The following is a 25,918-nucleotide window of genomic DNA, read 5'->3' as shown; positions in this document are numbered from 1 at the left end:
GGTTAGCATAATGATAAAGACTTCCATACAAATGAGAAAGAGGTAAGGTGAGAGCGGGTCACCTTGACGAAGACCTCTAGTAGGCTTAAAATGTTCTGTAGTTGAACCGTTAATTTTTAATGAGTAGGAAACCGTGGTCACACAAGATTTAACCCAATCTATCCATTTGGTTGGGAAACCAAAGGCTCCTAGAGTTGCCCAAAGAAAGTCTCATTCTACACGATCGTAGGCTTTTTCCATGTCTAATTTGAGGGCGCACCAACCTACCTTCGATTTAGATTTTTGAAAAACATTAAGAATTTCTTGAACAATTAGGAGGTTATCATGAATTGATCTTTCTGGAGTAAAAGCATTTTGGTAGGGGCTTATATGGAGTTGTAGAACTGGAGTGAGTCTTGTAACTAAAAGTTTTGCAATAGCCTTGTACATTGTGTTACACAAGCTAATTGGTCTGAAGTGATTTGGATTTTCCGGGAGATTGTTTTTCGAAATAAGGGCAATGATGGTATGATTGAGGGCCGGGGGGATTGATCCGTGGTGGAAGAAGCTTTTAACTGCTGTCGTGACTTCTTTCGCGATAATGTTCCAATACGCTTGGAAAAATTTTGGACCGTAACCATCTGAGCCCGGAGATTTGAGTGGATTCATCTCAAAAAAGGCTGCTTTGATTTCTTCATCTGAGAAAGGGGCGATGGTGTTGTTTTGTTCATCTTGGGAGAGGACTTTTGGTAGGAAAGAAAGGTCGATATTCCTGTTGTTTGGGCTATTGGAGGTAAAGCGTTTCTTGAAAGATTGAATCAGGATCGATTGAACTGTTGTTGGATTGTCTTCCCATTGGTCTAGGTCATTTTTTAAGCGGTGAATAAGATTCCTAGCAGATTGCGATTTAGTTCGTTGGTGAAAGAAATGTGAATTTCGATCACCTTTTCTTAACCATTCTTTACGCGCGAATTTTTTCCAGCTATTCTGGCCGTATAAGAGAAGTTTTTCTCGTTGCTTGATCATTCTAAGCAAGTGGTCATGTAGAATTCTGTTAAAGGGTTTATTAAGAAGTTGGGCTTGGAGAGTTTGAATTTTGTCCAAATTTTGAGATAGTTCATTGTTCATATGACCGTATTTCGATTGAGCCCAAGATTTGAGTTTTATTTTGATTGCTCGTAGTTTTTGACCTATTCTAAAAAACCTGGTTCCCGGGATATTCGTTTGCCATTCTTTGCGAACAATATTATAGGTATCCCTGTCTAGGGCCCAAAGATTCTAAAATCTAAATAATCTATTTTTGGAGTTGGTAGATGTATTGGTATCTAAAAAAATGGGGGCATGGTCTGAGACTGTAAAGTTTCCATAGCTTAGATGGGTGTCAGGGAAGATCGTGTTAAAACTATTGTGAGCAACGGCTCTATCTAGACATTGTAGAAGTAACTCTTGTCGATTAGCTTTCCATGAAAAAGAGGGTTGAGTGCTAGTGATATCATAAGCATTAAGGTGCATTAGTAGGAATGGTAGTGTTAGTTTAGATGAACAACACAAGAGGGGGGGTGAATTAGTGTTTGTAGATGTTGGATCTACTTTTTCGCGGAATTAAAAACATTAAGAGATTGCAAGAGAGATTTTAGCGTGGAAACCTCTCTACCCTAATAGAGAGGAAAAACCACGGCCCCGTAGGGACTTAAACCCTTTTACTAATTAGGAAAATCACAGTTCCCTAAACTCAACTCCCTTATGAACAGTCCCTCAACCGTTCCTTCTCAATGATCTCTCTAGAAATCTTCTCTCTCAACTCTTCAGCTCGACTCAAGCTGATTCTCTCAATTACAAGGTTCACTCAAACCCCTTCCCAACTCTCAAGTATAAAAGATAGAATAACAAATAGAATATGAAATTCTGCTGGAGCAGGAACTACGTATGTGGAACATGAACTGACGGTACTGACGTGGGTTATAATGTAGATTTAACTTAAGCACGTAACACCACTAAGTCAGACAATTTTCCTAGACTTATGAATGCAGTATATATAGTGATTCATGTTACCTATTAACCCTAGAAGATATATTTTATGTTTATCTTTTATTTAGGAATCCTAGACCTAATAGAACTCTATCATGATAGACTTTTATCCTAAAACTCTAACAAACATATGATCGAATAATAACTCTTTATGCAGTAGATATATTAATGAAAACTCTATCTAAACGACACTCCTTTCCTATCATGACTCTTAAATAAGATAAACATTATTTAACCATTAACTAATGCAGTCCTAATTACTATCAAACACATAATCCTAACTATACTAAAACTCCTTAGTACATGACTTAGTATTATTATGTTTAGACTTCTATTAGGACATAAACTCTAAGGTAACGTGATCTAAATACTATACTCATGCAATCCTATATACTATGTGCAGACTAGGACCAGTACCCTCGTCATTGACACTGTTCCACGTACGTTGTTCCACCAGCTCCGAACTTTCAGTTTCTAAGACAAATCTATTAAGCACACTAATGCTACTAGATTTTCTTCTCTTCTCTTTCTCTGTACTTGTACTCTTAATTCTCCTCGAGTCCAAGTTTCTCTTCTCTTGGATTCTCTAACTCTTGAATCCTCGTTCTTCCTGTAAGTCTTTGGGTCTTCTTCAAAGTCTTACCTACACACGTCATTTATCATTTCTTTGCATGCATAATAAACCACGTTAGATATTGAGTCAAGTATGATAGATATGCATAAATCATATATTATAATATTTGCTTGACTAAAATACACATAAGATAATATGGAATATAATATATTAATACATAAATAATATTCCTACCCTAATAAGAACTTTAATATGTATGGCAAATATTATGTGACTCAAATACCTAAAATACAGTGAATCTAAACAGTCCTATATTATGCATAATACTAATTATGAAAGCTTAAACTCTAAGCGTTTAATCTTTCCTAAAATGCTTATGCAAACTAAAACTCTTAGACTCCTAAACCGTCTACAATACATCATAATATATGATAAATGACACCAGCTATGATATGCATTCCTAGAAGACTCCTAATGCATATATAACTATATGAAGAGTCCTAAGCACATACAACTATATGTACTTATGATAGGATAATATGAGAGACCTAGACTAATGCAAAATTCTACGTCTAATAAACAACTTATCCCAATATGGACTCTTACCTACAATATAACAAATATATTAGGATGCAAATATGAAAGTATTATATGCACTCCTAAACTCTATTAACGCATACAAGTACATGTCGTACATGTGACTAGGAACAGGAACAGTCAGACAACTGGGAACTCTGATAAACAGTTTCTGATCTCTTTCTGGTTGTTCCTGCTGGACCATATAAAGTATCATTTCATTCTTCCTTTGTCACTGTACTTACCACATGAAGTTTACCAATGTAAATGCTAATTTACATATAAACAACATGTATGACGTAGCCATCTTCACTTTAGTGAACAATAACTTCTTATTGCTCGTGTTACTTGTTTCTTGTTTCAATCATAACTTGTTCATCCTGCGCGAATCTTGACACACATGTTAAATAGATAATCATCATTAGTTTACAATCATCAAAACCTCATTACTCAACAGGTAGCCTTTGGCATTGGGTGGCCGTTATAGGGTTTCCACCGAGTTTATCGTCAGGAGTTAGTAATTCATTAAAATCTCCAATTATTAACCACGGTTGGGTTAAATTGTCATGGAAAGTACGGAGGTACTCCCAGAAATCATCTTTATCGTTCTCCTGGGCGGGGCAGTAAACACCTGTTACTACAAACGTTTTGTTATTTGGTTTGTAAAGGATAGACAGGTGGGCACACCTCTCAGACACTGAGTGGTTTAAGATTGAGATGTTATCGTTGTTCCAACAAAACCATAGACCGCCACTATGATTGGTGGGGTCAATGATTAAGTGTTGGTGGAAATTTAGCGTTTTTAAAAGTGTTTTGCTGTTTGAATTATTGGTTCTTGTTTCTTGAATACAAAGAATATCCGGTCGAAAGTTGTTTTTCATGTGAATGAGTTCCGCAAGGGCTTGACCTCGCTTCCCTCCTTGAATATTCCAAGAAAGTATTTTCATAATACCCACAATATTGGTAAGTATTCTTTTAAGATCAAAAGTGACAAGCTACATTGAGCAATTCGTGCGGAGTTTAAACTCCGTTTCATATAAAAATGTAAAAGACCCAATTTTGTTAGGATTGGAATAAAACCGCAGTCACCGGAGTTCTATTTGGACTATGACTAAAGCAGTTCTTTTGAGACGTAATTAGAGAAGAGACAACAGCTCTAAGAGGAGATCCCCGAATACTGGAAATAAAAACTAATTTCAAAAGAGAGTTTGGGGGGGCGGATATATCAATCCGGTTCCGATAAGGAGTGAGCTCCTTAGGCAGTTCGAGTAGTAGTAATAAACTACTACATATCAAGTAGGGAGTCAAGCTCCCTAGTATGCATTCAAAAAATAAAACCAGGGCGGATATAAGGATCTGATTCGGATAAGGAGTGTGAGCGTGTTGTAGAAAATAGCAAAAATTAAAATAAATCGTATACTGTAAATAAAATACAAATTTGTAGTTGTTGACGCCACACCAAAGATGAATTCGATCTTTGCTTGTGTTCCATTTGTGAAGCCATCGTGGTTGAATCTGTGTAGGCACAAGATAAACAAAGCATAAATGCAGGCTAAGATCATTTGGCAACTTAAAAACAGAGACGATGACAAATGGTACAGAGATTATACTATGGGGGGTTTTACGGAGGAGACCCTCAGGCTCATAAGTGTTCTTAGATTGAGCTGCATCATCGGGATAAAGGTTATTTCGAAGTTGTCTCACAAGACTTAACTTCCACCCAATCCTTAGCATCCCTAATGGAGGATCCCTAAAGGATATGAGGAGCTCAGAATGGAGAGCTGACTCGAGCAACCAAAGGGACAAGGGACCGGACCAGTTAGGCAATTTAGGGGCAAACACGTAGTCTAAATTCAACATATTGCGAATAAGTAAAGGACTTATTTTCTGTAATTCAGACCATAATGCAGAAGATTGAACTAGAATTATCCAGCGGGAACAAAAGAGCTGATTCCATAGCAAGGGGGCCAAGCACAATAGATTATCCAACAATAGACATAAGAGAAACTGGTTTAGAGTGGCACATGCAGAAGATTGATACTCCCTCCGTCCCAAAATTATCTTCTTGTTTGACCAATTTCACGGTTTTTAAGAAAAATATTTGGAGTGGATAAGTTTAATGATTGGATTGTACTTGTGTTGGAATAAGCAAAATGGTCCCCTCCTATTTTGCACATGGATCCTAATCAAAATAGTTTAACCAATAAGAATACAATAATATTTATTCTCAACCAATCAAAATGCTCAGATTTAAAGCACACAGATTCAACACAAATAGGGGTATTATGGGGTCACTGGGGGTAAGATGAGTCACTTACCCTTGACCCTCAATTGGCTTATTTAATCCACCTCACATCTTATTAAAGTCTAGTCAGCTCCAAAATTTTCAAGTGTAGTTTGAATTTGAAATTCAAATTAACCATAGTTTTAATTTCCTGTTAAAATTGGCGATGAAAACAACGAAACCACTGTATGAAAAATTTGTAATCTTTTCATTCCACTGTCATTTTCCATTGAAGTATCTTACCATTTTCGATCTTGACGAAGCGCAGGGAGGAGTTGATGTTTGCTGTTTAAACCAAATATTTTTGTACCAGTTTGTAATCCGATGATGTAGTTCACTGAAAGATCTTTTTATGGTGAAGATTTCATGGGTTTGTGCACTAAAAAAACCCAGACCTTGTTGTTTTGAAGATGAACTTTGAAAATCTTAGAATCTTGTTGAATAAGACTGTTGTTTTGAAGATGATCTTTGAAAATCTTACAATCTTGTTGAATAAGACAGAATTATATCGTATTTTAATTTTAAAAAAAAATTTAAAAAAAGGTGGGGCAAGGAAAGGGGGTGTGTTGCTGGTTATTCTAATTCGCTAGAAAATCTTGCGTCTAACAAGAATCGAACTCGTGACTATAGTGACTGCAATACTCTATGCTCAGCGTGTAACCATTGTGACGTGAGGCTGAAGCCATTGCTATTTGTTGAAAAGAAAAGTATATGAGCGTGTTGGCTGTGCGTTTATTTAGATAATAATAATTCTATATACAGTGAATATTAAATTAGTATTCAGTAAATAAATGTTAAATATTAGCATATTTAACCTTATCAGTAAATAAATGCTTGACCTAGGGTTCTAGTATGTAAATGTATATTAGCACATGTAATTCATTTTTGTAAAATATTTCTTAACACGATAAATGTATGCTAGGCTAATGTAATTCATTTTTTAAAATATTTCTAAACAAAATCTTTGATTCATAGTCTTGTAATTAGCAAACAACAATAAATATAAACAATTGAGGAAAACAGCGAGACAACAAAACCAACAATATTTAGGAGAAAACAATAAGATAAATGTTGTAAAAAAATATTATTGGAAAAATCGGTTAAAAAACCTATTATTTTAAAACAAAATTGTAATTTCAGACGGTTTGGTGACCCGTTGTTCGGGTCTTTTACCCGCATGTTCGGTTACGTTATTTTTTAAAATAAAAAAGACTGACCCTAACCCTATTATTTGGTTCGGTTATCCGCCTTTTCGGATTCCATTTCGGTTTTCCGGATTTTTTGCACACCCTAATGCAAATTACAAAATACATATCATGTAATAAGAATTCACAAGAAGTTGTTCGTGAAGTAATGTCATTAGGGAAACCCAACGAACACACAACATAACTATACTACTTAATCAGAAATATTCATACGTCATTAACGCAACCATAGGGGAAATGTCAAGGCAAAAGCCCCCCTATTGCATAGTCATAACTACATCAACCACATATACATGAAGGCGATCATGATATAGCAAAAGACCCCTAATTTCAGTGGGTTAGATTCAGCATTGTAGTTAGTTTTGGTTGAATTACAAAATACATAGCAGCAGCAGCATCCATTTTTTTTATCATGGTAACAAGGAGTAGTCCCTAGCCAACATATCAAAGGCATCGTTCTCCTCTTGATTTCTTATTTCAGCCTCATCATCATCCGTATACCATTCCTCCTCCAAGAATGCCTCACCATAGTTATCTCCAGGTTGGCGTCCGATCCCGCTTTTTTTATATAACTTGATGATCACGTAAGATTCTTGATCCACATTTTGTCCCTGTAGCTTAGCATCGTCAAGCCTATACTCATGCATAACCCAATCTGTCCTATCCTTTTCCACCTTCCCCTGCACCATCATGTGAAAAATTAAGGTTGACTTTTTTCCGATCACTCTTGGAGTTGCGGATGATCTAACAGGGTTATCTTTGTCTGTTTTCTTCCATGAACCCCATAGTGTATCACGCCTGCTCTTTTTGCAACCCGTGTTGTATTTTAGCTCTTTCTTCGCGAAGAAATGCCAAATTCGATTTCCCGAGTCTGAACCGCATAGGTTGGGAAGTTCCCATGGTGGGTATTTGTAATAGTCTACCTCGCATATTGTATGACCGCGGTCCGGTTTTCCCAAAACTTTCCGTCTTAGGAAAAATAAAATCAACTCCTCCTCTGTTGGAGCGAATCTGTAACCTGGTTCGCCCTTCTTTTTTTGTTCAACACTTAGCTGCAAGTACTAGTGCAATGATAAGTATTCACACAACCCTAACAAAAAGTGAATGTAGAAGATGATTTGAACACTTGTTCTTTAACTTGTTAATTTACATGGAATTTTTTTTGGTTATATTAGGGCATACTGTACACAACAAAATCACCAGACTTGTATGTAGTTTTCGTGTACTCGTGTATATATTTGATTAGTTCCATATTGTTTTGTTTTTAATATTTAGTAGCCTTACTTGACAAATGCATGTCATTGTTTAATCTAAATGAAAGTTAAGATCTAGTTTTGTAATACAACCACAGTGAAAGTCATTTATTGTTTGGTTTTAAAGTTCACTTTGTCGTTAATTACCGTTGTTGAAACACTAATTCGAATCACAATAAGGGTACATATTGTAAACTAGGATCTCCAAAAAAAAAACGCAAAAGTTCGAGTTGTTACACAATGTCGATTCTTTACGTATTTTTACGTTATTGTAGTCAATGAAATTGAAAACATGAATGTTAAATATTACTATATTTGTGAATTTTTTTTAATATGTACAAGGTTTTCTCTTATCTTGCATTTAAATCGGCCCAATACAAGTAGTAAAATATGTGAAATTGTTGTAGTGTAAAATAGTTAATGTAGTTTAGATAGATCTCACGGGTATTTTCAATATAGCCAAAGAAAAAAATATCCGTTATGTATCTAATACCTGAATTGAACATGTAATTTAATAACAGTACAATCAATTTTTTTCGAAACATTAAGATTTTTTAATTTGGATTAAACTTCTGATTTTCGAACCATTCTTAATTTAGTTTAGTCATCCTTGTGTATTTTTATTTTTTATGATTCAACCACTATAAAATTCGGACTTGACCTGTAAACTAATGCTAGACAAAGTATTATTATTGGATTGTAATTTTATTTTAGTATAAATTTATCACAAATCTCTTTTGAAATCAGCTTAATGGCCATTTTTTTAAATATGAAATTGAATTCAATTAGTAAAAATTGATGGAACGAATTAGTAATAATAGATTATACACGAAATAGCTAAAGCAAAATGAATTATTACACGATTTTAAGGTCCTAAACTAGTGAAACCTACTCACAAAGAAAGTAATTTGAATCTACCATGTGGTTCAATTAGAATTAATAGCAAATTAAGAAAAATCTCTACTCTATTAACGGAAAAACCAAACAAACTTGGTTACCCAAACAAAACCAAAACGAAAAGATTTCATATTTTCATACCTTGGGGGTCCTTGGTTGTCCTTTAGCTTGCTCGCCATCCCCGAAAACCATAACTGGTTCCATTTTTTTGAGAGAAGTTGTCGGGTTTGAGTTGTAGTTTGAGGGAACGAATGGAAGGAGTAGTTTGAGAGATGATGGGTTATAAGGGGAGTTTAAATGTGAAAGATTGTTTGGGTTTTATGGGGTGGAGTATTATTTGATAAGATTGCCCAAGAAGAATCTGAAAAGTTGCATGTCTCTGCAACTCTTTGGCCATTAGAGTAGAAGGCGGGTAGTCTAAATCCCAGTCTAAACGTGATTTGATTGTCATGTTGACTATTTTGTTCCAAAAATAGTCAATTTTGAAATTAATTAATTGAAACAATTTAATTAATAATGTGTAAAAAGGTAAAAGCATGCCTATATTAATTAATAACCATGTGTACCATATTAATAACAAATAAAATTAAAAAAAAAGGTAAATAACTTATGTGTTACTTTTATAGGAAGGCGTGTAAGATTTTTGTCATGATTATGTCTCCTTTATATTTTTTTTTTCTTTTAATTATTTTACATTACTTTTACACTTTCAAACACAATGTCATTTAAATGTTCTATAATTTGTTAAGAAAAAACATGCGTAATAATACATTGAAGAGATTTAGATTGGGTACAATGTTCATGCTACGAATATTGAACATAAAATTTAAAGTGCAGTGATAATAAAAATCCGATTTTTCCATTCTTTAATTTAGTCATTCAACATAGAAAGAATTTCCCCCCATCCCTTATTGATGAACACTTCATCGTCTAAGAAATTTCCATTGAAATGTTGGTTGTCCGTGTTTGATGACGTAGACGTAATAGTTGTAGTACATTGAGCCGTATTTGTAGGATATTCGACGTTGTTACTAGTACTTGAGCTGCAATTCTCCGCAAGATCCTTTTCGTAAAATATAGCCCCGTAGTTGTGTCCATTTCGTGGTCTCAAACCCTCTTTCTGAAATAACTTGTAGACACAATACGAACCATTGCTATTTGTTACATCGTGCATATTATCTTCTAATAGCCTATACTCGTACATCACCCAATTAGTTCGCTCCCCCTTTGGTGGTTTTCCTTTGTGGAAAACCAATGATTTGATTGTACCTATAGGACGTAGAGGATGTGACGCTCTCTCTTTAACGGTCCTATCCTTCCCCGATGATTTCCAATAACCAAAAATATTAGATCTGTTAGTCTTATTACCCTTATCGTATTTTTTTTCTGGTGGACAAAAAAAAAACCATACTAAGTCATTACTTTTTGAACAAGACATATATGGAAGATCCCATGGTGCAAATTTAAAAACGTTAACTTCACCAATCGTGTCCCTTCCCAAAGATTTACCCAACACCTTCCCTTTTAAGTAATATAGTAGCAGCTCTTCATCAGTTGGTGCGAACCGAAAACCCGGTTGTGTGCCGAAGTTGTTTATGCTCACCACATTGTGTGTGTACATATGTTGTTCGGTTTCCTACGAAATTGCCGACGAGTTAGTTATGAATTGTTGAACAAATAATGTAATGCTTCCACATCCATGTATGTAATACATATTGTATAAAATCTGGAAAACAGAAACTAAATAGTAGGACAATAGATATGTAAGTTTAAGCTAAATTATGTGACAATACCTGTTTATGGGGCTCGTGTTGCTCAAGTGAGCCCCTTCCACAAATAACATCCAACTACATCATAATAGGTCAACACCATGGAAAATGGTCAAAATGTGTCCTCACTTGAGCAACATGAGCCCCATAAACAGATATTGTCACATAATTTAGCTTAAACTTACATATCTATTGTCCTACTATTTAGTTTCTGTTTTCCAGATTTTATACAATATGTATTACATACATGGATGTGGAAGCATTACATTGTTTGTTCAACAATTCATAACTAACTCTATGGCAATTTCGTAGGAAACCGAACAACATATGTACACACACAATGTGGTGAGCATAAACAACTTCGGCACACAACCGGGTTTTCGGTTCGCACCAACTGATGAAAAGCTGCTACTATATTACTTAAAAGGGAAGGTGTTGGGAAAATTTTTGGGAAGGGACACGATTGGTGAAGTTAACGTTTTTAAATTTGCTCCATGGGATCTTCCATATATGTCTTGTTCAAAAAGTAATGACTTAGTATGGTTTTTTTTTGCCCACCAGAAAAATACGATAAGGGTAATAAGACTAACAGATCTAATATTTTTGGTTATTGGAAATCATCGGGGAAGGATAGGACCGTTAAAGAGAGAGCATCCCATCCTCCACGTCCTATAGATACAATCAAATCATTGGTTTTCCACAAAGGAAAACCACCAAAGGGGGAGCGAACTAATTGGGTGATGTACGAGTATAGGCTATTAGAAGATAATATGCACGATGTAACAAATAGCAATGGTTCGTATTGTGTCTACAAGTTATTTCAGAAAGAGGGTTTGGGACCACGAAATGGACACAACTACGGGGCTATATTTTACGAAAAGGATCTTGCGGAGAATTGCAGCTCAAGTACTAGTAACAACGTCGAATATCCTACAAATACAGCTCAATGTACTACAACTATTACGTCTACGTCATCAAACACGGACAACCAACATTTCAATGGAAATTTCTTAGACGATGAAGTGTTCATCAATAAGGGATAGGGGGAAATTCTTTCTATGTTGGATGACTAAATTAAAGAATGGAAAAATCGGATTTTTATTATCACTGCACTTTAAATTTTATGTTCAATATTCGTAGCATGAACATTGTACCCAATCTAAATCTCTTCAATGTATTATTACGCATGTTTTTTCTTAACAAATTATAGAACATTTAAATGACATTGTGTTTGAAAGTGTAAAAGTAATGTAAAAGAATTAAAAGAAAAAAATAATATAAAGGAGACATAATCATGACAAAAATCTTACACGCCTTCCTATAAATATAACACATAAGTTATTTACCTTTTTTTTTTAATTTTATTTGTTATTAATATGGTACACACGGTTATTAATTAATATAGGCATGCTTTTACCTTTTTACACATTATTAATTAAATTGTTTCAATTAATTAATTTTAAAATTGACTATTTTTGGAACAAAATAGTGAACATGACAATCAAATCACGTTTAGACTGGGATTTAGACTACCCGCCTTCTACTCTAATGGCCAAAGAGTTGCAGAGACATGCAACTTTTCAGATTCTTCTTGGGCAATCTTATCAAATAATACTCCACCCCATAAAACCCAAACAATCTTCCACATTTAAACTCCCCTTATAACCCATCATCTCTCAAACTACTCCTTCCATTCGTTCCCTCAAACTACAACTCAAACCCGACAACTTCTCTCAAAAAAAATGGAACCAGTTATGGTTTTCGGGGATGGCGAGCAAGCTAAAGGACAACCAAGGACCCCCAAGGTATGAAAATATGAAATCTTTTCGTTTTGGTTTTGTTTGGGTAACCAAGTTTGTTTGGTTTTTCCGTTAATAGAGTAGAGATTTTTCTTAATTTGCTATTAATTCTAATTGAACCACATGGTAGATTCAAATTACTTTCTTTGTGAGTAGGTTTCACTAGTTTAGGACCTTAAAATCGTGTAATAATTCATTTTGCTTTAGCTATTTCGTGTATAATCTATTATTACTAATTCGTTCCATCAATTTTTACTAATTGAATTCAATTTCATATTTAAAAAAATGGCCATTAAGCTGATTTCAAAAGAGATTTGTGATAAATTTATACAAAAATAAAATTACAATCCAATAATAATACTTTGTCTAGCATTAGTCTACAGGTCAAGTCCGAATTTTATAGTGGTTGAATCATAAAAAATAAAAATACACAAGGATGACTAAACTAAATTAAGAATGGTTCGAAAATCAGAAGTTTAATCCAAATTAAAAAATCTTAATTTTTCGAAAAAATTGATTGTACAGTTATTAAATTACATGTTCAATTCAGGTATTAGATACATAACGGATATTTTTTTCTTTGGCTATATTGAAAATACCCGTGAGATCTATCTAAACTACATTAACTATTCTACACTACAACAATTTCACATATTTTACTACTTGTATTGGGCTGATTTAAATGCAAGATAAGAGAAAACCTTGTACATATTAAAAAAAATTCACAAATATAATAATATTTAACATTCATTTTCAATTTCATTGACAACAATAACGTAAAAATACGTAAAGAATCGACATTGTGTAACAACTCGAACTTTTGCGTTTTTTTTTTTGGAGATCCTAGTTTACAATATGTACCCTTATTGTGATTCGAATTAGTGTTTCAACAACGGTAATTAACGACAAAGTGAACTTTAAACCAAACAATAAATGACTTTCACTGTGGTTGTATTACAAAACTAGATCTTAACTTTCATTTAGATTAAACAATGACATGCATATGTCAAGTAAGGCTACTAAATATTAAAAACAAAACAATATGGAACTAATCAAATATATACACGAGTACACGACAACTACATACAATTCTGGTGATTTTGTTGTGTACGGTATGCCCTAATATAACCAAAAAAAATTCCATGTAAATTAACAAGTTAAAGAACAAGTGTTCAAATCATCTTCTACATTCACTTTTTGTTAGGGTTGTGTGAATACTTATCAGTGCACTAGTACTTGCAGCTAAGTGTTGAACAAAAAAAGAAGGGCGAACCAGGTTACAGATTCGCTCCAACAGAGGAGGAGTTGATTTTATTTTTCCTAAGACGGAAAGTTTTGGGAAAATCGGACCGCGGTCATACAATATGCGAGGTAGACTATTACAAATACCCACCTTGGGAACTTCCCAACCTATGCGGTTCAGACTCGGGAAATCGAATTTGGCATTTCTTCGCGAAGAAAGAGCTAAAATACAACACGGGTTGCAAAAAGAGCAGGCGTGATACACTATGGGGTTCATGGAAGAAAACAGGCAAAGATAACCCTGTTAGATCATCCGCAACTCCAAGAGTGATCGGAAAAAAGTCAACCTTAATTTTTCACATGATGGTGCAGGGGAAGGTGGAAAAGGATAGGACAGATTGGGTTATGCATGAGTATAGGCTTGACGATGCTAAGCTACAGGGACAAAATGTGGATCAAGAATCTTACGTGATCATCAAGTTATATAAAAAAAGCGGGATCGGACGCCAACCTGGAGATAACTATGGTGAGGCATTCTTGGAGGAGGAATGGTATACGGATGATGATGAGGCTGAAATAAGAAATCAAGAGGAGAACGATGCCTTTGATATGTTGGCTAGGGACTACTCCTTGTTACCATGATAAAAAAAATGGATGCTGCTGCTGCTATGTATTTTGTAATTCAACCAAAACTAACTACAATGCTGAATCTAACCCACTGAAATTAGGGGTCTTTTGCTATATCATGATCGCCTTCATGTATATGTGGTTGATGTAGTTATGACTATGCAATAGGGGGGCTTTTGCCTTGACATTTCCACTATGGTTGCGTTAATGACGTATGAATATTTCTGATTAAGTAGTATAGTTATGTTGTGTGTTCGTTGGGTTTCCCTAATGACATTACTTCACGAACAACTTCTTGTGAATTCTTATTACATGATATGTATTTTGTAATTTGCATTAGGGTGTGCAAAAAATTCGGAAAACCGAAATGGAATCCGAAAAGGCGGATAACCGAACCAAATAATAGGGTTAGGGTCGGTCTTTTTTATTTTAAAAAATAACGTAACCGAACATGCGGGTAAAAGACCCGAACAACGGGTCACCAAACCGTCTGAAATTACAATTTTGTTTTAAAATAATAGGTTTTTTAACCGATTTTTCCAATAATATTTTTTTACAACATTTATCTTACTGTTTTCTCCTAAATATTGTTGGTCTTGTTGTCTCGCTGTTTTGCTCAATTGTTTATATTTATTGTTGTCTGCTAATTACAAGGCTATGAATCAAAGATTTTGTTTAGAAATATTTTAAAAAATGAATTACATTAGCCTAGCATACATTTATCGTGTTAAGAAATATTTTACAAAAATGAATTACATGTGCTAATATACATTTACATACTAGAACCCTAGGTCAAGCATTTATTTACTGATAAGGTTAAATATGCTAATATTTAACATTTATTTACTGAATACTAATTTAATATTCACTGTATATAGAATTATTATTATCTAAATAAACGCACAGCCAACACGCTCATATACTTTTCTTTTCAACAAATAGCAATGGCTTCGGCCTCACGTCACAATGGTTACACGCTGAGCATAGAGTATTGCAGTCACTATAGTCACGAGTTCGATTCTTGTTAGACGCAAGATTTTCTAGCGAATTAGAATAACCAGCAACACACCCCCTTTCCTTGCCCCACCTTTTTTTAAATTTTTTTTTAAAATTAAAATACGATATAATTCTGTCTTATTCAACAAGATTGTAAGATTTTCAAAGATCATCTTCAAAACAACAGTCTTATTCAACAAGATTCTAAGATTTTCAAAGTTCATCTTCAAAACAACAAGGTCTGGGTTTTTTTAGTGCACAAACCCATGAAATCTTCACCATAAAAAGATCTTTCAGTGAACTACATCATCGGATTACAAACTGGTACAAAAATATTTGGTTTAAACAGCAAACATCAACTCCTCCCTGCGCTTCGTCAAGATCGAAAATGGTAAGATACTTCAATGGAAAATGACAGTGGAATGAAAAGATTACAAATTTTTCATACAGTGGTTTCGTTGTTTTCATCGCCAATTTTAACAGGAAATTAAAACTATGGTTAATTTGAATTTCAAATTCAAACTACACTTGAAAATTTTGGAACTGACTAGACTTTAATAAGATGTGAGGTGGATTAAATAAGCCAATTGAGGGTCAAGGGTAAGTGACTCATCTTACTCCTCTTTTTCTGATTTTTGTGTTATTAAATTAGTTTTCCTTGTTTTTTTTTATTTTAGTGGTCCCAAACAAGGGTAAAGTGAAAAGTTAGTACTATAATTAGAAACAGGAAGATAATTTTGGGACGCTCGTTTAGGAAAGCAGGAAGATAATTTTGGGACGGAGGGAGTACTTTAAGTAAAAGAAAAACAAAGTTTCATTGATAGAGAAAACGAAAGGGACATACATAATCCAGCAGCTGAACTGCGAACATAGGCATATTACAGACCGAATTAAGACAAGGAGTAATAAAAAAGCCAGACCCTGACTAGGTACACTATAACAGGACCACCACCAGCATCCAGAAATAATGCTATGCAACATAATTAAGCAGGGGCAAAAGTGGCTAACAAACCAGCAACAAATGAACATCGAGCAAAGACAACAAACAAAGGAGAGCATATAAATCTTCAAAGTGCAGGCACAAACTGGGAAGATTAAAATTACTTGGGGGCCGAGGTGTTCAAAAAAAATCGAAACGAGATACAGATCGGAATATCAAGGGTTTTTCGAACAAATGTACACAACCACACACGAAATAAATCACAGTAAAAATACAGCCAACACAACAATTCATAGGGTAACAAAACAATCCACAACGAATTAATACAAGATCGACAAAAGAACATGATGATTTGAGCATGGGAAAAAGAAAAAGGGGGAAGATAAGAGACTTTCCTGGGCAAAAATGCGACGCAAAAGGGGCGTTTTTGTGAAGGAAACCCCCAGATTTCTTCATCCAAAGCGAACCCAGGAACCCATTGGCCAGCATGGATAATCCTTGATTTAAATCACGAAAATAATTCGTAATTAAACCAGAATCATCATTAATCGTATTGCAGAAAACCAAAAAAGGTGATGAGAAATCACCCTCCACCGTTCGATTGAAGATCGTAGCCGAAAAGGTAACTCGAGAAAGTAATCCATATTTTGGGACTTGATAAGTAGGCAAAAAGGAAAAAATAGGAACATAATTACCGTAGGTTTTTGGTTTGATTCCATGGCAATGGTTGAGCAACGCTCAGATTGTGCAGGGGTGTGCATGGTGCTTTTGGTGCACCTGTCCCAAAACGCACATAAATAACAATAAAATGCAACAAAAATAAAAACCGCAAAAAAAAAGAACATTAACAAAAGAACATTAACAAAAAGAACATTAACAAAAAAACACTAACAAAAAGAACACTAATATTGACAAATCAGACAAAAGGTACAAATATAAAAAGCAGTTATATTTTTTCTTGTTCTTTTAAGTTCTGGAAATGTTCTTTTCCAACCAATTTACAGTATGTTCTAATTAAAAAATAAAACGACGAACCTTTGATGAACTTTAAAACCAGATTTATAATTTTTCTTGTTCTTTTAAGTTCTGGAAATGTTCTTTTCCAACCAATTTATGTTCTAATTAAAAAATAAAACGACGAACCTTTGATGAACTTTAAAACCAGATCTATATTTTTTCTTGTTCTTTTAAGTTCTGAAAATGTTCTTTTTCAACCAATTTATGTTCTAATTCTGTTATTTTATTTATCAAAAGATATCTGAAAACAACACTATAAATATGTAAAAAGAACAATTGCTGATTCTAAAAAAGAACACACTGTTTTGATGCCACAGAAATAGAAAGTTATAAGAAAAGAACATTAAAATTTAAAAAGAACATAGAATTAAGAACGAGAAAATTTACCTTAATCACCCGATGCACCTTCATCAACAGCATAAACCTCTTTGAATGAATAAAAAAAATTCATAAAATAGCGAAATTGAAATAGTATTTCGCTTAATAAACTAGTTTTTTGTAAACGTAATTCAATTAAAATCACATTTCAGAAAAAAAAGGAGGAGAAAATTTGTTTTGAACTTTCTCTCTCATAAAATCTCTCTTTTGTTGGGAGAAACTAAAAGCTCTCCTCTTTCTCTCTCAAGAATGTGTTTCTAAAATGAGAAGTTATGAATCCAATAGGAGAAATATTATATATATAGAAAATGAAAAATAAAAAAAATAAAAAAAAGAGGGGGAAGGAGAAGAAATACAAGCCATGTTCATGATAAGAACGGTGCACTTGTTTTTTTTTTTTGGGTTTTGTTGTTCTGTTCTTTTATGTTTATTAGATATAAATCTTAATGTTCTTTTATGTTTGTTCTTTTTTCAAAAAGTACAGTATTGAAGAGCAAAGGAAGCTTTTACTTGACCATCAACAAATGATGTTAAATCTTCAAAAACAGCTGAAAGAACAAGAAGAGAGGCTGAATAAACAGAGCAATTCCTCAAAAGAACAAAAAGAGGATGAACCTAAAAGAACATTATAAATAAAGAAAAAGAACATTATAAATACAGAAAAGAACATATCATGTAGAACACTTATTTTAACCATGTAAAACAACATTACCAATAAAAAAACGAACAACAATAGAGCATAAAAGAACATAATAAAGTAAAGAAAAAGAACATTAAAAATTGCAGAAAAGAACATATCATGTAGAACACTTATTTTAACCATGTGAAAAAAGAACAACAAAAAAGATAAAAGAAAAACAAAAATGGTAAAAGAACAATTTGATCTGAAGTGTGTAATATCAAAAGAACAACAAGTTAAAGCAAAAAAGAACAAAGAACAACAAGCTAAAGCAAAAAAGAACAACATGTTCAATAATTATTTTCTGTATTATTACAATCTCTTAATACATATATGAGAACCAATATATAAAAGAACAAAAGATAGACTAAAAGAACATATAAAATCGAAAAAAGAACAGAAATCAAAATCGTCATAAATATATAATCAAGATACATTAATCATCAAAATTATCAATATATAGAATCAAAATACATTAATCAAGGTTATTGAGAAATGCAGAAATCGAAATGATCAAAAAAATCAAAATAAATTGAAATGATGAAAATAATGAACATGGAAATCAAAATCATCATAAATAAGTAATTCGTTTTAAAAAATTGAAAAATTACCTTCACAAATCGGATTATCAGCAGAGGAATTCAAATTTGAAGAAGAAGAATCAATAGATTTGATATTGAAGTAGAAAAATCAACCTATATTTGAGAATTTTCCATTACTTTCTCTCTCCTCTTCACAGTTTCTCTCTCCTTTCCATAGTTTTTCTCTCTCCTCTTCACAAATTCTGATTCGAAAATTATAAAAAAGAAGGTATATATACCAGAAAAATGGAGTGAAAAACAAAAGAACGAAAAAAAAGGGACAGAGCAGTCATTGTTCTTTTTTTTAACAAAAGAACAACGTTTGTTCTTTTTTTATCAAAAAAACAACGTTTGTTCTTTTCTTCTCCGAATTCAACAAGATATCCGCGTTTTATATTTATTGCATGTTGTTTGAACACCAGTGCACCAAGAGCACTGTGCACACCCCTGCACCATCATATTTGCGATGGTTGAGGCCATTGATTCTGATAGGGGAAATGAATAGTTGCCATGGAGGCAAGAGAGGAAGGAGATGGGCGGCGGAAGAACCAAAGCTAATGTTTAGGGGTTTTCTCTCACTAGATTTCTTAGGAATCTTATTTTTCTTTTTTCTCTTCCTTTTTTTCTCTCTCGTCTACCTAAACACATTAAAACACTTATTTTACGTCAACATGTATAGAATTGGGGCCTCAAAGAAAACTTTTGTATGCGTTCACATTGTAGGCATTATAGATATAATACTACCAAACTCGATGGTGGCTTGACTTTTTCATATAAACCCAAGGTATAGTATGCACTACCCCATTCAAACTATGAGGGATCAATTAATAACAATCAATATAATTAATAACAATTAATAACATTATAGACAATACTTCCAAACTCGATGAAAGCTTTGGTCATCGAATAAAAGAATATGATGGTCTTGGCTCTTGGCTATGGAATAAAATAAAAATGACGTGGACGTTAGATTGAGAAATTTTAATAAAAATATTATCTCCGTTCTTTTTTATTCTTTACATATTTTGTTTTATGTGTTCCATTTTTATCTTTCTGTTTGGAAGATTTGTTTTTATATTGTAACATAAATGTCCTTAATATTCAGTCAAAAATCGTGGAAAAAATCATTTTAATCAATCAAACTCATTGGCGGTACTAAATCTTTAACACTTTCCCGTTGAGATATTGATCTACACTTTCTCAATGTCCTATTTTGGATAAAAATGAAAATATTATCAATAAACGTAATTTGTATTGTTTAAATAAAAAAGGAATCTTTATCAGCATTAATCTATCTCTATTATATAAGTGAAGAATTGAGGATATTTTAGTGAATCCACTTTTGATGTCCCCCTTGGATTACTAAAATACCCTCCATACTTATAGGATAGAGAATACATTATGACAATTACCTACACAATAGAAAAAGCCCAAAGAAGCATTTTAATCAATCTAGCCCTTTAAATAAATTCTTATCATTTAAATCAATCTGTTTAAATGATTCGGCTCTATCTAATTTATCTATTTTTTATATTCGCACGCATTTATATTATATTTTTTACATGTTCTTTCATGTTTAAATGTAACAACACAAATTTGTTTCTTATATTCACAAGCATCGCGTGCATATAAGACTAGTACTATGTATTAAAAGGCGTCTATAAGAAAGTTACGTGACACGTGGCGCTTGCTTATAGGTCGTTCGCTCCATGTAATCTTCATATACACAAAAAAACATGTCAAACATGGATTGCGTAAGATTTCAACCCCAGACCTTGAGTTTAAACAATAAATCTTTTACCACTAAGCTATTACATGTTTCATGTCATTATTGCAAAAAAAATCCTATCCTATGTAATAATAAGAATGTCATTGGCTTATGTGAGGCATCTAAAATTCCAATCAAACACTCTCATGCATGCAATCCCGCAAATTCCACTCCAAACCGTCTAATGTCCAAGATTCAAATAGATTTTGTTTAAAAAAAAAAAATGATAAAAACCAGAAGAGAAAAAAACACGTACAACCTAACCCCAATAACAGAAACTACTTATAAACTACTCCTACTTTCATGGACAATTTAAATATAAATGGTATTAATGCCCGTAGCATTAGAGCCGACAAAAATTGACCCAATCCACCAACCCAACCTGAATCCAACCCAATAATAAAGGGTTGGGTCAAGATTTTTAACCCGTTTAATTAAATGGGTCAATCCAATCCAACCCGCTTGATTAACTGGGTTGGGTCAGGTTGAAATTTTCAACCCGAAAACAACCCGCCTGATCCGTTTAAGTTCAAGCAAGTATGTAATATAGATCTGTAGAATGTTATTTGAAAGATTTTACTTCTCATTTTTTCCTTCAACATTGAATAATTATTTGACGTTTTGATTCATGTCAAATACCCATTGAAGTATTACTTTTTGCTATGAGATATGCCACAAAAAAATCACCTCACAATTCTATAGTTAAGTCAATTTACACTTATGATATTTGATGTTGAATTAAGAGAGTTCAAAAACCTTGAAAGCAATGGTGTTGTTGATGTTCTTGCTTGCTGCTCTATTTTCTAGTGGGAGAGCGAGAGACTGTTGCAGAGAGAGAAATGAGCAATCGGTTCGATAAGAGTTTGGCTCGATCTCGATTCGTTTGTAAATGAACCAAGCTTGAGCTTATATTTATGATCCGATAAATAAACGAACCAAACTCAAACTCAATGGTGTTCGGCTCGAAAGCTCACAAACTCGTTAACTTAAGAATAATAATGCATATATATGAGATTTTTATATATCGTTTAATACCATTATCCAAACTATCAATTAAACGATAAATAAGGGATAATATTTTACATAACTTGTCCAAGTAAAATACTAAAATAATATTACATTAAGAAAATTATTAGTAATATTATAGTACATGAATATGGTTTATCAGTTTATCGAATCAAGGCTCGAACAAGCTCAAAACTCGGCTCGAACTCGAAAAATTCTTATCATGCCTCGCTCGATCAAGATTTTTAACCTCGACGTAAGTTCGGGCTCGAGTTCGAACTCGGAAAAAATTACCAAACCAAGCCAAGCCTATTAGAGTTCGGCTCGGTTCGGCTCGTGTCCACCCCTACTTATTAATATTAGTTTTATTCTATTTTTGGACATAAAAAATTATTACCTTACCAATACACACAATATTTACATTTTTTCACTCACTTTCTTTTACCTTTTTCATTTTTTTTCTTACACTCACCCGTCTTTTTAGTTTTTACACATTTATCTTACTTATCCATATTTTTATTATATTCAAATAATAACCTTAAATATATTTATGAAATGGAGATAGTAGATGATATAGTTAACCAATTAGATGAGACATTCAGGTAATACTTTGAAGTTTTAATTGATGCATACTTTTGGACTGCGTCTAATCTCGTATGAAAAAATTGACCACATTTTATCAGAATAAAGACCATAATTTAAAAGACTGCAAATAAATAGAATGATGATGATAAAATTATTGGTTTTCAACATTTTCGAATTCTAGATGTGAAGAAGATGTCAACAGTCACGTCAATCTGTCCTTCATTGCATACGAAGTATCATCCTACATTCCTATTAAAGGACTATAAGTTCTCTATATAAGGGGCACCAAATATTGCTAAGAAAATGCAAGAAACTAATCCACAATACTAAACCTACCCTTTTAACATTTACATCAACGATCTCGCAACACCTTTATATTAGCTTACACGATGAGCAATCTTACATTTTTCTTTGTCTTTTGCCTCCTAGCCTCTCTTTCTCATGCCATAGAACTCGACTTTTGTGTTGGGGATGTTAGTCTCCCTAGAGGCCCTGAAGGGTATGCTTGCAAAGATCCTGCTAGTGTTACAACTGATGATTTCGTTTATACTGGCTTCCGTGGTGAAAGAACCATCACAAATGTCTTCGGAAACAATGTGACTCTAGCATTTTCAGATGCTTTCCCAGCTTTAAATGGTTTAGGCATCTCGATGGCAAGGTTAGACTTTGGCGTTGGTGGAGTAATCCCACTACACTCCCATCGTACATCAGAAGTTCTTATTTTGGCCAAAGGATCAATCATTGCCGGATTTATTGACGCAAACAACACTGCATACTATAAAACATTACAAGTTGGTGATGTGATGGTCTTTCCACAAGCAATGCTTCACTTCCAGATCAATGTTGGTAGAACTCCGGCTACTGCATTTGTGACTTTGAATGGTGCGAACCCAGCATTGCAACTCACAACTCCCTCGTTGTTTGCTGGAAATTTACCTGCTGATATAGCTGAGCAAATCACACTTCTGAGTCATGAAGAAGTAATGCGGATGAAAAGAATGTTCGGTACAGCATAATAAGACCCCTCTACTATTTGGTTTCAATGTGCAACAAATATAATTTTTAATTAATATATTATACTAAAGAGTGTATAAATATTTATGTCGCTAGTATTACACGTATAGTTGTTTCCCTTTAGTTTGATATTATTCTCTATTGATAGTTGAATTTCATGATGAATTCTAATTGATGATTAATAAAATATTTTCATTTTTCCTTTCACTTAATGATTATATACTTAATTAGAATATCATGCATATATTTTAATCAGATTCTAATTGACAATATAGTGTGACAATATCATACATGTATTTCAAACACATAATAACCACTCTCAACTTCGCCAACTTGTGAAGAACACTACCTACACAAATGAAGCACATATGTCAAATAAGTATGGTTTTCAAAGAGATAATAAGAGGGAAAAAATCCCCTAAGCTTCATATCTTAATTTGTAAGAACCATATGTTTTATGACTTAGTGCACACTCTGTTTATCATCTTGGAGAATGGTTCAATAAATTCTATAAGCCCTACACATATAAACAACAAGTATAGCACTTAATTTATGTATCAAAAAGCTTAATTCACGCTCGAAAAAGCCGGGGAAAGGTTCTGAATATATATATGTTGTAGATTCAAAGACTAGTGACTGATTTTGATAATGAACTGGATATATGAAAATCTCTACACTTAAAAAATGGGAGATGCTATTGTTTTTTATTAGTGGACTAGATTTTAGCCCGTGCGATGCACGGTTTGTATTAAAGTGTTAAGTTAAAATAAAAATCATATATTTATCAACTGTTATATTTTATATATTAATTAGATTAGTTTTATTTATTTTGGATTAAATTTCATTTTAGATTTATTTTTTAATTATTAGAGTGTTTGATTTTGGATGAAATTGTATATGCATAATATTAATAATTAATTAATACGGAGTACAGAGTAAAAATATATACATGGCACCTAATTATTCATCTACGTGGTACTTGATTTTTTAAATTCAAAAAAATTTCAAAATATTATTTTTATTGGTCGAAACCATTAACTTTCCTACGTGGGGCTCAAATATTGGATTAATGTTTGATTATGGATTAATTTTTTTTTTTTAGATAAGTGTTTGATTTTTGATGAATTTTATTTTATATTTTATTTGTTATTTTTAGAGTGTTTGATTTTGGATGAATTTATATATATTAGTAATTAATTAATTAAAATATCTATGTGGCACCTAATTAATTATCTACGTGACACTCGATTTTTTTAATTCAAAAATAAATTAGAAATCTTATTTTTCATTGGCCGAAACCATTAAATTTTCTACGTGGCGCTCTAGTATATCATGATTCATTAGTTGTTAATGTGTCATTGTCTCTGAATCAATAAAGCTTTTCTTAAAATGCATATGTTGGGTGTTAGGGATTGAGTATAAGCATTGTAAGCAAAATCTTATCGCCATTGGCAATGGCAGCCATATGAATGTTCCTTGCCTAGGTACAGTACGACTATGAACTTATCTAGTTTGTCTAAACTTACGAAAACTAATAATTATTAATTTAATATGAACTTATTTTATCAAAATAAGTTGAACAAACATGTCCCGCTGCAACTTATTGATAACCAAACTTAAAAGTGAAAGATGCGATTGTGTATGAGTTATGAATTAAACAATACGATCAATTTATAAGACTTAATCAATTAGAAATTTGAATATGATTAGATTTGATTTTGGATGAAATTGTATATGCGTAATATTAATAATTAATTAATAAAAATATCTACGTAGCACCTAATTATTTATCTACGTGGCACTTGATTTATTTAATTCTAGAGCAATTTTAAAATCTTATTTTCATTGGCCGAAACCATTAAGTTTCCTACGTGGGCTCTAATATTGAATTAATGTTTGATTATGGATTGAATTTTATTTTAGATAAGTGTTTAATTCGGATGAATTTTATTTTATTTTAGATTTGATTTTTTATTTTTAGAGTGTTTGATTTTGATAAAGTTGTATATATTAGTAATTAATTAATTAATTAAAATATCTATGTGTCATCTAATTAATTATCTACGTGGCACTCAAATTTTTTAATTCAAAAATAAATTAAAAATCTTATTTTTATTGGCCGAAACCATTAGTAATCCTACGTGGCGCTCTAATATTTCAGCAAAAATGCCTCCTTTATATATATATATATATATATATAGGGGTTAGTTAATTAACTTAATTATGTTTACCATATGTTGGGTCTTTGATCCGATTTTCATGGCCTACAACTTATTCATTTACTAAATCATTGTATAGGAATAAAATACTTCATATAATTTCATCTTCTTTTATATATTTTCTTGTAAATTTGTAATTTATTTGAAATAGGTTATGAAACTTTGATAGGTATTGTAACAAACGTGATCATGCTAAAGTAAAGTCAAAACTTCATATTTTACTAATTATCCTAATTTTTTTAAAACTAATTTGTCAACTATATTTATTAAGGGTAATAGTCTTATTGAGACTTTAATCTAAACAGTTCACTGCATATTTCTTAGGCCCTGTTTAGTTCACCTTATTTCAGATTTAATCAGATCAAATCAGACCAGATCAGATCAGATCGGATCAGAAAAATAAATTCTGATCAGATCAGATTAGAAAGAAAATAAGTTCAGATCAGATCAGATCATACCAGATTATTATTATTATTATTATTATTATTATTATTATTATTATT

General features: G+C 32.7%; 4 protein-coding genes across 4 annotated transcripts; 3 read left to right on the top strand and 1 right to left on the bottom strand.

The window, feature by feature from the left end:
• Positions 1 to 7,056: 7,056 nt before the first annotated feature.
• Positions 7,057 to 9,000, bottom strand: LOC130467222 (NAC domain-containing protein 82-like). Its single transcript, XM_056835662.1, has 2 exons — positions 8,938 to 9,000; positions 7,057 to 7,707 (listed from the first exon to the last, which is right to left on the bottom strand). Exons 1-2 carry the CDS (start codon positions 8,998 to 9,000, stop codon positions 7,057 to 7,059), a joined length of 714 nt encoding a protein of 237 aa, XP_056691640.1.
• Positions 9,001 to 11,104: 2,104 nt separating this feature from the next.
• On the top strand, positions 11,105 to 11,608 carry LOC130467221 (NAC domain-containing protein 82-like). The gene has a single exon (XM_056835661.1). The coding sequence runs from the start codon at positions 11,105 to 11,107 to the stop codon at positions 11,606 to 11,608; it is 504 nt and encodes a 167-aa protein (XP_056691639.1).
• A 699-nt stretch (positions 11,609 to 12,307) lies between these two features.
• Positions 12,308 to 14,248, top strand: LOC130467220 (NAC domain-containing protein 82-like). Its single transcript, XM_056835660.1, has 2 exons — positions 12,308 to 12,370; positions 13,607 to 14,248. The coding sequence occupies exons 1-2, from the start codon at positions 12,308 to 12,310 to the stop codon at positions 14,246 to 14,248; spliced, it is 705 nt and encodes a 234-aa protein (XP_056691638.1).
• An 8,236-nt stretch (positions 14,249 to 22,484) lies between these two features.
• LOC110797662 (auxin-binding protein ABP19a-like) lies at positions 22,485 to 23,403 on the top strand. Its single transcript, XM_022002769.2, has one exon. The coding sequence runs from the start codon at positions 22,572 to 22,574 to the stop codon at positions 23,196 to 23,198; it is 627 nt and encodes a 208-aa protein (XP_021858461.1). The 5' UTR covers positions 22,485 to 22,571; the 3' UTR covers positions 23,199 to 23,403.
• Positions 23,404 to 25,918: the final 2,515 nt, after the last annotated feature.

Source organism: Spinacia oleracea, chromosome 2 (genome assembly GCF_020520425.1).
Source record: "Spinacia oleracea cultivar Varoflay chromosome 2, BTI_SOV_V1, whole genome shotgun sequence".
In the NCBI taxonomy this organism is placed as follows: Eukaryota; Viridiplantae; Streptophyta; class Magnoliopsida; order Caryophyllales; family Amaranthaceae; genus Spinacia; species Spinacia oleracea.
The sequence above is the reverse complement of the archived record's forward strand: the minus strand, read 5'-3'. Positions and strand labels throughout refer to the sequence as shown.